This window comes from Littorina saxatilis, linkage group LG6 (assembly GCF_037325665.1).
Source record: "Littorina saxatilis isolate snail1 linkage group LG6, US_GU_Lsax_2.0, whole genome shotgun sequence".
NCBI lineage: Eukaryota > Metazoa > Mollusca > Gastropoda > Littorinimorpha > Littorinidae > Littorina > Littorina saxatilis.
The window spans coordinates 55049233-55062919 of NC_090250.1; the positions used below are offsets into that span (position 1 = coordinate 55049233).

A 13687-nucleotide genomic window follows, 5' to 3' on the forward strand; every position below is an offset into this window, starting at 1 on the left:
TTATTGTTTGTTTAATCTGATATTTTCTAAATTATAATTTTTTTTGTTGAACTCTATTAAGTTTATTGTGTATTTTTGAGACTGGTGGTGTAAATAGTTAAGTAGTAAACAATTTAAGGATTGTTTTAAAAAGGCACAAGATTTCTTTTAGTTAGTATTTTATGATACTCTTTTGTATGTGTTTAGTATTGCGAGAAACTGGTGTATGATACAACTTTTTGATACTTAAAACAATTTTGTGAACTTGGGTTACTTAATCCATTGTATTACTTTGAGATTACTTTGATATTTTGACATTGTAAAGATGGCTGAGCATAGTGATACTGGTGGTAGCACTTATGATCATTATTTGGCATTGGGAGAGAAGCATGGCTTAAAGGCAGAAGCTTTGTTTAAGTTTGCTCAGGATCATATGGATAGAGAAGAGAGAATTCAGGAAAGGGAGGCAAAGAAAGTAGCAGCTGAGGCTGAGTCAAAGAAAGTAGCAGCTGAAGCTGAGGTTGAAGCAAAAAGATTAGAAGTTGAGGCCGAAGCAAAGAAAGTTGAGGCTGAGACAAAAAGATTAGAAACTGAGGCTGAGACAAAAAGATTAGAAGTAGAGGCTGAGATAAAAAGATTAGAAATTGAGGCAAACAGGGATGCAAAAAGGCTAGAAGCAGATACTGAAGCGAGGAAAATGGATTTGGAGTTTAAGAAAGCAGAAGCGCAGCAAAGTACAGGTGGAAATGCAGGTGGGAGATCAGGTCCCAGCATTAGGCCCCAGTACCCAAAACTTCCCATGTTCAAGGAAGATAAAGATGACATTGACAGTTTCTTGTTCAGATTTGAAACGCATGCAAAGGCGAACAAATGGAATGATTCAGAGTGGGCTACATACTTATCAGCTTATCTGGAGGGTGGAGCTTTGTCATTGTTTCATTCATTGTTTTCAACGGGTACTTTGTCGTATGAAGACTTGAAGAAAGAGTTGTTGAAGAAGTTTCAGTGCACTCGAGAGGGATTTCGGGAGAAATTTCGTAGTACGAAGCCAGAGGCTGATGAAAGTTTTGGCACGTACGTAACAAGGATGACGCATTTGTTCAACCGTTGGTTGAGGTTGTCGGATATAGAAACCTCATATGAAGCATTGTTTGATTTTGTGTTGTGTGAACAGATTCTTACCAGTGTATGCACTGATTTGGCAGTCTTTTTGAAAGAACGTGATTGTAAAAATTCAAAAGACATGATTGCTAGCGCAGAAATGTACAAATCAGCCCATCCGAATAAATGTTTGGCCAGAAAGAGTCAAGTAACTCCTTTGGGAACTGGAAACGTAGCGTTCAATCAGAATCGTGGATCGGGTCAGTCTTACAATCGTGGTCAAGGTGATAGTGGCAGAAGACAAGATGGTATGAGCAGAAATACCAGGTTTCAAGGCAGAGGAGATGATCGTAGGCCGGGTAGAAGAGGATGGCAGCAAGGTAGTACTAGAGGTACAGGTACTGAACAGCAGAATCAGGACACATGTTACAGATGTGGGCAGTTTGGCCATTACGCTAGAGAATGTATTCAGGTAGCATATTCAGCGAAGTCGGTAGCGGATTGTCAGGACGCTGGAGTGTTGGTTAGCTCGGCGGCATTCGGGTCGTTGCCATTAGCGGAAGGTCTCGTTAATGGGAAGCAAGTTTCAGTACTGAGAGACACAGGAGCTAATGTAGCTGGGGTAAGGAAGTCGTTGGTCTTACCAAGCCAGTACATAAAGGGAGAGGTTCAAAAAGTGAAGGGTTTTAGTGGACGGATTGATTTGTATTCATTGGCGGAAGTGGTTGTCGATACCCCATATTTTCAGGGAAAGTTGAAATGTTGTGTGCTCACAGACCCAGTCGCTGACCTAGTGATAGGTAATCTTCGGGGTGTGGTACCCAGAGTAGATTTATTCCTCGGGAATACGCAGGGTGTTGGATTGTGTGCTGATGTAAGTCACAAGAAAATCACTGAAGAGGTGGTACTTGAGAAGGTCGTGTGTGGTACGAGTAGGGCAAAAGCCAAAAAGAAACTGGAGGATTCCCCGGTGCCATTGAAAAATGTGGTTACTCCTGATTTGTCGGTTAACGAGGAGGATCTGGAAAGTTTGCTGAGAGAAGATGAGACATTGGAAGAGGTGTTGAGTGTGTCACGAGAGGATGAGAAGTATGCAGTTTGTGCAGAGAAAATTGTTGATGTTGAGGAAGTAAGTAGTGGATATCGCGAAAGCATTTCACTGAGGTCTGACTGGGGCAGTCATGATGTTTTCCCAAGTAAATGTGAAGAGGCAAAGGTTGCAGTGTTACCTTTGACTGAGGAGAGGAAAACGTTGCCGTTACCTACATTGCCTAAGGGGAAGGAAGAGACAATCGGAGACATTGTTTTTGATCCTGGTTTGACAGGTGGTCAAAAGGATGAAATGAAGCAGGTGTTTGGAAAGATGGATGAAATTTTCAAAACATGTGATGCGGTGGTGTCTTTAACGGCAAGAATTAGGATTCGAGGTTCATCCAATAGCAGGAGACAGGAATACGTTGACAGACATTTTGTCCAGGTCATTCGTAGATCAGAGCATACCACAGGTTTATGGGATGTGTGGAAAAAGAAGTTTGCTTTGATCAAAAGAAAACTCAAGAATTTTCTTTTTTCCCCGGGAAGGGGGATGTCACAAAGATGTGAGTAGCATATTTGTGAGGTGAAGCCACGTCGTGTTTTTAACCTCCCTAAAAGTTGTAGAGGCGATGGTAGCTGACCGGACTGGCGTTATTCACGTGTTTCGGGTGTTGCATGCAAAACTGGCTTAGCTTGATGTGAGTTGTGTTTGAGACATGTAGCTGGTCTGGGGTAAATAACGTCACAGCGTGTGAGATTTCCAACCGGGAAGGTTGTTCAGCGTGTGTCAGACTTGTTCTGGGAACAAGTACTCTTTCAAGAGACGGGTCTCTTAAGGTAAATGATTTACTATGTTGTATATTAGTGACGTTGGAATACATAGCTGGAGCGTAAAGGTTAGTGTGTATAAAGTGCACCCAATCTTAGTGTGAAGCGTTGAGAGAATTCTTGATGTAATTGTTTCACGGTTTTTCATGGGGAATTTCTTGAACATAATTGCTAGGCATTTATGTTATGTTTAAGACGGTCATGCTTTGTATGGGGAGTGTTATTCATTGATTAAGTGTTAGTTTGGATATTGAATCTGTACGGAGTGTGAACGTGGAATGAACGAGAATGTATGAGTGGTACATGAACGTTTGGAAGAAGAGATGGTTTTAGAGAATGTTGTATTAAGACTTGGTTAAATTCTTTAGGAGTTTCCATGAGGGTTTTCCATGGCGTATAAGGGAGGGACCTTACACGAGAGAAGCGCTAGACGACGGTGGAAGCAAGGGACCACCTCTGCGCAGATGACTAGACGAGTGGAGTCTTCATCGAGACCGGTCGTAGCTGACGACGGTTGTTTCCGCTACGGGCGGAAGGGTTTCGCAGGGAGAAACCTGGAAGGTGTGTGTTGGCATCTTCAGAGAGAGGTGTGTTGGCATCTTCAGTGAAAGGTGTGTGTTGGCATCTTCAGTGAAAGGTGTGTGTGGCATCTTCAGCGAAAGGTGTGTGTTAGCATCTCTGTGTGTTGGCATCTGAATTCATTATTCTACGACGATTCAGCGAGACAAGTAAGTGAACTGGCGACATGCAGTGAGCCGTGAGACGAACTCGTGAGTGTCTGTTGGTACCTTCTTGTGTGCGTTAATCTATATTTGAGAAAGTATTGTTATAATATGTATTTACATGCCTTGAGTGAAAGCTGGAAGATTGTGCGAACTGTGTGTTGAAAAGTTGTTCGTATTGATGTATTTAAAGTGAAGAAGTATGTTGTTTTGGTTGAGGAAATAATGAGCCTGCATCCTCCCAAGTTCTGTTTTTGAAGTGTTTGGTGTGAAAGGGTAGAGACAGTGCAAAAGGGCAGAACACGCATAATAAATTCACATGCAAACCACTTCGTGACACACTAAAGTTAAAATGCTCCTATCAATTGCTGTCAGTTTTGTGACAAAAATAAAGGTTTAAATGCCTCCACGATGTTGTTGCGTTTGAAAATAACAATTTGCGTAGTGCGGTGGCGAATAACAAAAAATGCGGTGACGAGTTACATCTAACATTGAATTGATGCGGTGGCGAATTACAGAGAGTTGTTGACACTCTGTTTTTATCTGCTTCTTGCAAAGTATATATGGAACTATATACAGAGAAACTACACGTGGAGATTCATAAAACATTAAAGTTATCAGTGAACATGTCCAAGAATAACCAGTAATCTCCGTTTTGTTGCATTTGACGCAGAAACTGAAAATATGCCCAAAACATGGGGAAACGAGAAGAAAAACAGATCGTCACGATCACCAGGGCCATCAAAGCATCAAAAAATATATACAGAAATATAGCTAAGGATATAAGTATGTGAAATGCAACACTTGAGAACATGCTGAGTGCCTAGCATTCTAACAATTTAATTTATCATTCGAGAGACCTACCTCGCAGCTTGCCTCTTCGTCGGCGTGAAGCGATAAAAAGTTGCGGTGGCGCAAATGCAGAGTTACACGATCCACGGCGTGATGTAGTATCTTCGGCTCAAGTTGACCGGCATGGAAATTGCCATTTTCAAAGTTGGTGATACTGTTAGAATAAAAGGTGGCGAAGAAGGTCGGATCTTGGACATACAGAGACCACTAGGCTACATGCGTTGCCGCATAAAAACAACTCGACAGTGGTGCGCCGTTTTCCCCCAGACAGATACCTCGCCTAAGAGTCTAAGACAACGACAGACATCAAAGTTAGGCTCACCTAAATCAGTAAGTGACGATTGAAGAAGTAGGTAATACAAATTTGAACACTGAAGCACAAAGGCTCGAATAAGCACAAACTCAGCAATCATCTTCATCGCTTGTAAAATCACACACGCGGTCTTTCGAATCCCGCTGAATTCAGGTCCAAAATGAGTTACTTCCCTTCGGGTATCATTCTCTCCCGTCGCTAGCTGTGAAGCGAAGATGATCAATCAATCAATCAATCAATGAGGCTTATATCGCGCATATTCCGTGGGTACAGTTCTAGGCGCTCTGCAGTGATGCCGTGTGAGATGAAATTTTATACGGCCAGTAGATGCGGTCTTTCGCAGTTTTGACGAATGACAGCTCGGGTAACCGACTGAAACCAGCCGGTAACTGCACAGTATCAAATGCATTCAACGGCACAATCCTGGAAACAAAAAGACAAAAGGGGACTCGTTTCGCACATGAATATCATGACACGATTTTCGGTGGCAGAAGGTTTGATGAGCTGTAAACAGGCACTCGCAAAGTTTGTGTCAAAAAGTTAGGTTTTTTAATGAAAACGTCGGAGTAATGGGATAAAAAGCTTACACACCTCGTCCTGAATATCGTGCATATTTTCCCTCGGGTCGATTTACAGGTATTACCTCGCCAGAGGCTCGGTAATACCTGAAAATCGACCCTAGGGAAAATATGCACGATATTCAGAACTCGGAGTGTGTAACCTATACTGTTCAAAAAAAGAAACGCATAGCTTGTAATATTTGGTTAATTTAGTTATATGGCTACAAGGATATCCACCAAACTGAAGAAAATGTTTATCTGGTCGTCGACCTTTCGTCCATTGCCACAAGTGAGCTCTGCACGTGACGCATGCGTTATCAGTGGCTACAATGTCAAAATTGCTCATTTGGCATGACCACTCGTCATGCTTCAGTGTCATCTCGTGAAACTCGGGGAATATTGAGCTCTCACCATGTCTTCCAAAACCCATAAAAGCGGATTGTTCGCCACAAAGAAATCAGACGACAATTCAGCGACGAAAGATGGCCCGATTGAGCAGAGAAGACCGCCAAATTGCATTGGGTCGTTTACAAGCAGGCCAAAGTCAAAGTGCAATCGCCAGGCACTTCCACGTGTCCCAGAGCACCATCAGTAGACTGTGGGTCAGGTTTCAAGCCACTGGCTCCGTTGCTGACTTGCCACGAGCGGGAAGACCAAGGGCGACAACTGCTGCTCACGACCGCTTCATACGGCTCCGCCACCTCCGGAATCGTTTCCTGTCGGCCTCATCTTCTGTCCAGGCTCTCCCCGGGCCACACCGATTATCGGACCAGACCGTGCGGAACCGCCTGCATGAAGCTGGTTTGAGAGCTCGCAGACCTCACAGAGGAGCTGTCCTCACCCGCCGCCATCGCCAGAACCGAGTGCAGTGGGGCAACCAGCACCTTCGCTGGACCGTCCGGAATCACTGGAGACACGTGTGGTTCAGCGACGAGTCCTAATTCCTGCTCCAGCGACATGATGGTCGGAGGAGGGTCCACCGGAGAGTAAACGAACGTTACGCGCCCAACTGTGTGGATGAGGCACCCGTTCATGGTGGTGGAGGCGTCATGGTGTGGGGGGCGATCAATACCGCTGGAAGGAGCACCCTGGTGCACGTCCAAGGGCGCATAACTGCCCAGCGATACGTGGAGGAAATTCTGCGCCCACACGCCCTTCCTCTTCTGGCTGACCAGGATGCCATATTCCAGCAGGACAACGCTCGCCCGCACACAGCACGACTCACCACCCAGTTCCTCACCGACCACCATGTCCAGGTGCTTCCCTGGCCATCCATGTCGCCAGACATGAACCCGATAGAACACCTCTGGGATGAATTGGACAGACGTGTGCGCAGGCGAGAAGAAGCGCCGGCAAATCACCGCGATCTATTGCAGGCACTTCAGGAGGAGTGGGACACCATCCCACAGCAAGATATCCGGCATCTGATCCAGTCCATGCCCAGAAGGTGCCGGGCAGTTGTTGCTGCTCAAGGCAGTCACACCCCCTACTGACTTGACAGCCTCGGCACCCAATCGTATTGATTGACTGATTGATTTGAAGATGCAAATGAACTGTGTGTGCATGCAACTGTGTCCATACCAAATTTCAAACAAATAATCTAAATATTGGATTTTCTGTTAATTTTTTCGAAAAATAAAACAAATTTGGCAAGTAGCAACTATGCGTTTCTTTTTTTGAACAGTATATATATATTCATTGTATGTTGCCGCCTGGGTGTGTTTGTTTTGAAGGTGTGTATTTTTTTTTTACATGTTTTATTTTTAATGTAAACTATATCATCGCAAATGCATAAAAGCAGAACCTTGTGATGTCCAAGCAACCGTGTGGTTTACTTGTTGCAGAAATGGTGGCCTGCGCAGACCCCGACACATGTATGTCCGTCTGCAGCAACCCGACAGGCTGTTCCAATATCGCCTACCCGCTTCTCATCCTCAAGATGGCCCCCGTAGGTGAGGTCACATGCTTTACGCTGTCGGGAACATCAAATGAAATGAGGATGAAAGTCGCTTGTTCGTTTCAATGCTTGTTTTATTCTCTTGGGTGCCAGGAGACTGGTTCTGCAGGACTCTTAGTTACTCTTCAGTGCACGTGTCGTTTGCATTTAGAGCGCTTGTATGCAACACAATAATGAGCATTGAATGAGTGCTTGTATGCAACGCAATTATGAGCATTGAATGAGCGCTTGTATGCAACACAATAATGAGCATTGAATGAGCGCTTGTATGCAACACAATAATGAGCATTGAATGAGCGCTTGTATGCAACACAATAATGAGCATTGAATGAGCGCTTGTATGCAACACAATAATGAGCATTGAATGAGCGCTTGTATGCAACGCAATAATGAGCATTGAATGAGCGCTTGTATGCAACACAATAATGAGCATTGAATGAGCGCTTGTATGCAACACAATAATGAGCATTGAATGAGCGCTTGTATGCAACACAATAATGAGCATTGAATGAGCGCTTGTATGCAACGCAATAATGAGCATTGAATGAGCGCTTGTATGCAACACAATAATGAGCATTGAATGAGCGCTTGTATGCAACACAATAATGAGCATTGAATGAGCGCTTGTATGCAACACAATAATGAGCATTGAATGAGCGCTCTCTTCATTGGTTATTTCATCTTAACATTAGCGCCCTGACCGCATACGGAACGCAAACTATTTTTTCATAATTTATTTCATTTGACCAGGTTTGAGCATTAACAGCCTCATGACAAATGTCTATACCAAAACGCACCTGCCTGCTTTCTTTTGACGAGTGGGGCTCATTGTATTATGTTACACTGATAACTCACTTCAGCTTCCGTTTAGGCATGCGCGGTTTGATGATGGCGGCAATGGTAGCGGCGCTGATGTCGTCTCTGACCTCCATTTTCAACTCTGCTGGCACTGTATTCACCATGGACATCTGGCGGAAGTTCAGACCTCAAGCCTCGGAAAAGCAGCTTCTCGTAGTCGGCAGGTCGGTGAGATTAAAGTCTGTGGGTGTGTTCCTTTTGGTAACATGTTTGTTTAGTTAGAATTAAAAAAAATCAAGATTTGTAGGTTAAAGGCACAGTACGCCTCCCGTAAACCATCACAGATACTGCCATGTTTTTACACACAGTACCCCTCCCGTAAACCATCACAGATACTGCCATGTTTTTACACACAGTACGCCTCCCGTAAACCATCACAGATACTGCCGTGTTTTTACACACAGTACAAACACCCTTTCATTTACACACTCACCGCTTTTGAACATCCTAAGTGCCCTACGTAAAGAGCGAGCAATTTTCAAAGAATTAATTTTGCTGATTGTCTGATAACAAAATCGGACGGTGCGTTTTGGATGAGGATGATTATAATGATGATGCTATGGATGGCGCTAGACCTAACTTTTAAAATCTAAATAATAAATTGACAGCTTGTTACACAAACATTCTTAAATCATAAAAGAATTCTTTTTTCATCAAGACAAGATCAGTACAATTCGAAGTTTTGAAAGTTTGAAAAAAGAAAATCCCGGAAGCAGGGTCACGCAAGGTCGTGGTTCTCGTAGCAGACGACGGTAATGCCTATCGTCAGTTCATCTGAACAGTCAAAAGCCATCGCTAAAGTTCGTGTGAATTGCAGCCGTCTGTTGCGTTTAGATTCAGAGGTACATAATAACGTGCTATTGCAGATAAGCTTACAGCGAGTCGCATTGGAAATCACAAACTGACGACTACATTGTGAAAAAGGGAAACTGGATCACACGGGTTCGCGATGGCTCAGGGATAAGATAAACCACGCCAAAATAAATTCTTTGAAAATTGCTCGCTCTTTACGGAGGGCACCTATATAAGATGTTCTCAAGCGGTGAGTGTTTAAATGAAAGGGTGTTTGTACTGTGTGTAAAAGCCTGACAGTATCTGTGATGGTTTACGGGAGGCTTACTGTGCCTTTAATGGAACGTTTATAATTGACCAACCAAAACGTTACATTTACTAGTACTGTATACGTCGACCCAATGTAAAAAATAATAAAATGTTGAGTTAGAGCAAGTTCATTTTGTTAAAGGCCAACAACGGCACGTGGCAGATAGAGCTCTAGTTTCTCGTCCTGGCAACGCTAAAGTTAGATCTGTGGACATCTACTATAACAAGAGGCGAAGCCTTCAAGGCTCCCGTAAGAAATCGACAAACTCAATCACTCCGTCACACACACACACACACACACACACACACACACACACACACACACACACACACACACACACACACACACACACACACACACACACACACACACACACACACACACACACACACACACACACACACACACACACACACACACACACACACACACACACACACACACACACACACACACACACACACACACACACACACACACACACACACACACACACACACACACACACACACACACACACACACACACACACACACACACACACACACACACACACACACACACACACACACACACACACACACACACACACACACACACACACACACACACACACACACACACACACACACACACACACACACACACACACACACACACACACACACACACACACACACACACACACACACACACACACACACACACACACACACACACACACACACACACACACACACACACACACACACACACACACACACACACACACACACACACACACACACACACACACACACACACACACACACACACACACACACACACACCACACACACACACACACACACACACACACACACACACACACACACACACACACACACACACACACACACACACACACACACACACACACACACACACACACACACACACACACACACACACACACACACACACACACACACACACACACACACACACACACACACACACACACACACACACACACACACACACACACACACACACACACACACACACACACACACACACACACACACACACACACACACACACACACACACACACACACACACACACACACACACACACACACACACACACACACACACACACACACACACACACACACACACACACACACACACACACACACACACACACACACACACACACACACACACACACACACACACACACACACACACACACACACACACACACACACACACACACACACACACACACACACACACACACACACACACACACACACACACACACACACACACACACACACACACACACACACACACACACACACACACACACACACACACACACACACACACACACACACACACACACACACACACACACACACACACACACACGCGCGCAAGAAAGGACAACAATGTTGACAAAACTTACTCATCGTGGAGAAACAAGCCGAGGGACGAGTGCATGACTTCGCTACATTTTATTGTATTTGTTTAATTCTTTTTCTTGTCGTTTTTTCCTTCAGGCTCTTCGTAGTTGTGTTAGTGGCGGTCAGCATTACCTGGATACCGCTGATCGTGGGGTCACAGAAAGGTCAACTCTTCATTTACATCCAGGCCGTGACGGGATACGTGGCGCCACCTATCTGCTCCATCTTTCTCATGGCTCTCTTTGTGCCTCGGATCAATGAAACGGTATGAATGCTTGCCATTCAACTCTCCTATATATTTGTCGACTAAGATACTTCCTTCCCGGATAAACGATTGGTTGTCCAAGGATGGGGATGGAGGGGGGGGGGGGTGGAGGTCGAAACTTCCTTTCTTCTGGGAGCATTCTGGGTAATATTTGTAAACTGGTCGAACCGTCCTTTCTTTCAGGCATCATTCTGGGGTTTTGGCCAACCAGTCAAACCTTTCTTACTTTCAGGCATCATTCTGGGGTACATTTGCAAAATGGTCCGACCTTTCTGACACGGAGAATTATCGGGTAAATTGCCAACTGGTCGAACTGTCATTTCTATCAAGCAGCATTCCGGGGTACACTGGCCAACCAGTCAAACCTTCCTTACTTTCAGGGACTGACTCACTAGTTGATGATTACGTCCTCTGAGGACCAAACTGGGACAGGTAGAGTTAATATGCTATGTGAGTACAAATCCTCACTGCAATGATACCCAAGCAAAGCGTGAACACGTGAAAATGCAACTTGAGTTGATGGAAATAAATAAAGCACGAGCCGCTCAGGTTAGAGCTCGCGCTAAATGGGTCGAGGAAGGGGAGAAAAACACAAAATATTTTTTGGGTTTGGAAAAAGCACGTGCAAATGCAAAGGTTATGGATCGCGTGAAAAATGATGAAGGGAGAGTGTGTACAGATCAAAAACAAATACACAGTGTGCAAAAAACATATTTTATGAATTTATATAAAAAGAAAATACATACAGAAGATATTGTTTTTATTAAAACAAAATATTTAAAAAAATGTACTAAATATTTGTCTTGGAACTTTTTAATCAAAAATAAATATGTCTGATCTGCAGTTGCCTTTCGAAGATAACAAAAAGAGGCATTGAAGCCTTGGTTTTCTTATAAATACTTATGCACATTTTTATTTACCAGAATTATACAGTTTAATTCTTTCAACAGAGTTGCATGAATTTTTCGATTTTTAACTCCAAACATGATTTCATGCACAGTTAACTTTATCTGTTTATCCAAGTGTACCCAAAAATATAAAATTCAATTTGTTTCCAAAACTCAAGCACCACTGGGCAAAAGAAAAAAAGTGTTCTACATAGTCAATGCTATTACTACAGTGTGAACAAATATTGTCTTCCACAACTTTTATTTTACATAACATAATGTTTGTGGGGTAAATATTGTGAAGTAATTTCCATTGTAATACTCGTAGCCTTGTCTCTTTAACCGATTCAAAACTCATCAGCCAATCTTTCTTATCAATTTCATAATTAAATTTCCTCCTCCAAAATCCAATTGCACACGGTTCAACAAGTTTTATGCTTACTAATTCTTTTCTGAACTGTTGTGCGTTGTGTACTTTCTTACCACGATAAGAGGGGATATCCATCAAATCAATTTCTTCCTTTCCGTGCATCATCTTATTAATAACATTTACAACAACAGCACGAACCATGTTATATTCCAAATTTATCTGTGGGGATTTTCCTAAAACATCACAAATGAACTGATAGGAGACAAACTCTTTTCTATGTAATACATCGTATACGCTAACAAGACCTTTTCTTGCCCAATCTTCAAAATACAGTACATTTCCAACATAAACAAAATATTGGTTATTCCATAGAAGCGGATTAAATAAGTTATCATCAATACATACATTGTTATCAAGCCAGGTATTCAAGACAACATTTGAATAAAAACATTCACAATTTGAGCCGTACATTGAAAACACTGACTTCGGCACATATTTCCACTTATCTGTGACTTCGCGGGATTTCTTTCTTTCTTTATTTATTTGGTGTTTAACGTCGTTTTCAACCATTCAAGGTTATAATAATAATAATAATAATAAATGAGCATTTATATAGCGCAACATCATAACTTTACAATTATGCTCTTTGCGCTTGACACATTTAAAATTCAAACACAGTTATATATCGCGACGGCTTCGCGGGATGTCGTTCTGACAGCCCATTGTAATAAAAAGGAAAGCTGCATGTGTTTCAAATCAATCATATTTAAGCCACCATTTTCCATATCACTACACAATATTATCCTCTTAACCTTTTCAAATGTTTGTTTTATTATTTTCTTTATTTTTCCATAAAAATCTAAACAACAATCTATTAACTTCTGCTAATACATTATCAGGGATTACAAATGCCTGCATATAATAAACAAATTGGGAAATCAAAAACGTTTTAATTACAATAATTTTACCCATAATACTCAAATTTCTTTTCTCCCATGCCGAAATCAAGCGCTTAACAGACGTAATTCGCTCTGTCCAATTTACCTCAACATCAGAGGCTGATCTATCATTACAAAAATAAATTCCCAAAATCCTTAATTTTTTCTTCCATTTAAAATTATAAAAGGTGTCTTGACAATGTTTCTGACTTCCTAACCACGTGGCTTCGCATTTCGACAAATTCAACTTTAATCCGGAAACGTAATAAAAAGAATCAAAAATCAATAAAGCATGTTTTAAATCCGTTTCACTTTTCAAAAATAACGTAACATCGTCAGCATACAAAGCAATTTTTAACATATCATCCAAAAACCTATCATTAAAGCAATTCAAATTCGAAATACCTTTAACATTCTTACTCTGCCTAATCTTAATGGCTAATAACTCAATTGCCAAAACAAAG

At 42.4% G+C, this 13687-nt stretch overlaps 1 protein-coding gene across 1 annotated transcript in view; it reads left to right on the forward strand.

Annotated features, from left to right (window-relative positions):
- The window catches only part of LOC138969546 (sodium/mannose cotransporter SLC5A10-like), a 44496-nt gene that overhangs the window by 27599 nt on the left and 3210 nt on the right, over positions 1–13687 (forward strand). Inside the window, exons 10-12 of the mRNA XM_070342372.1 lie at positions 7235–7342; positions 8219–8369; positions 10860–11028. Of these exons, the coding sequence (XP_070198473.1) occupies positions 7235–7342; positions 8219–8369; positions 10860–11028 (428 nt within the window). The remainder of the gene's footprint in view (positions 1–7234; positions 7343–8218; positions 8370–10859; positions 11029–13687) is intronic.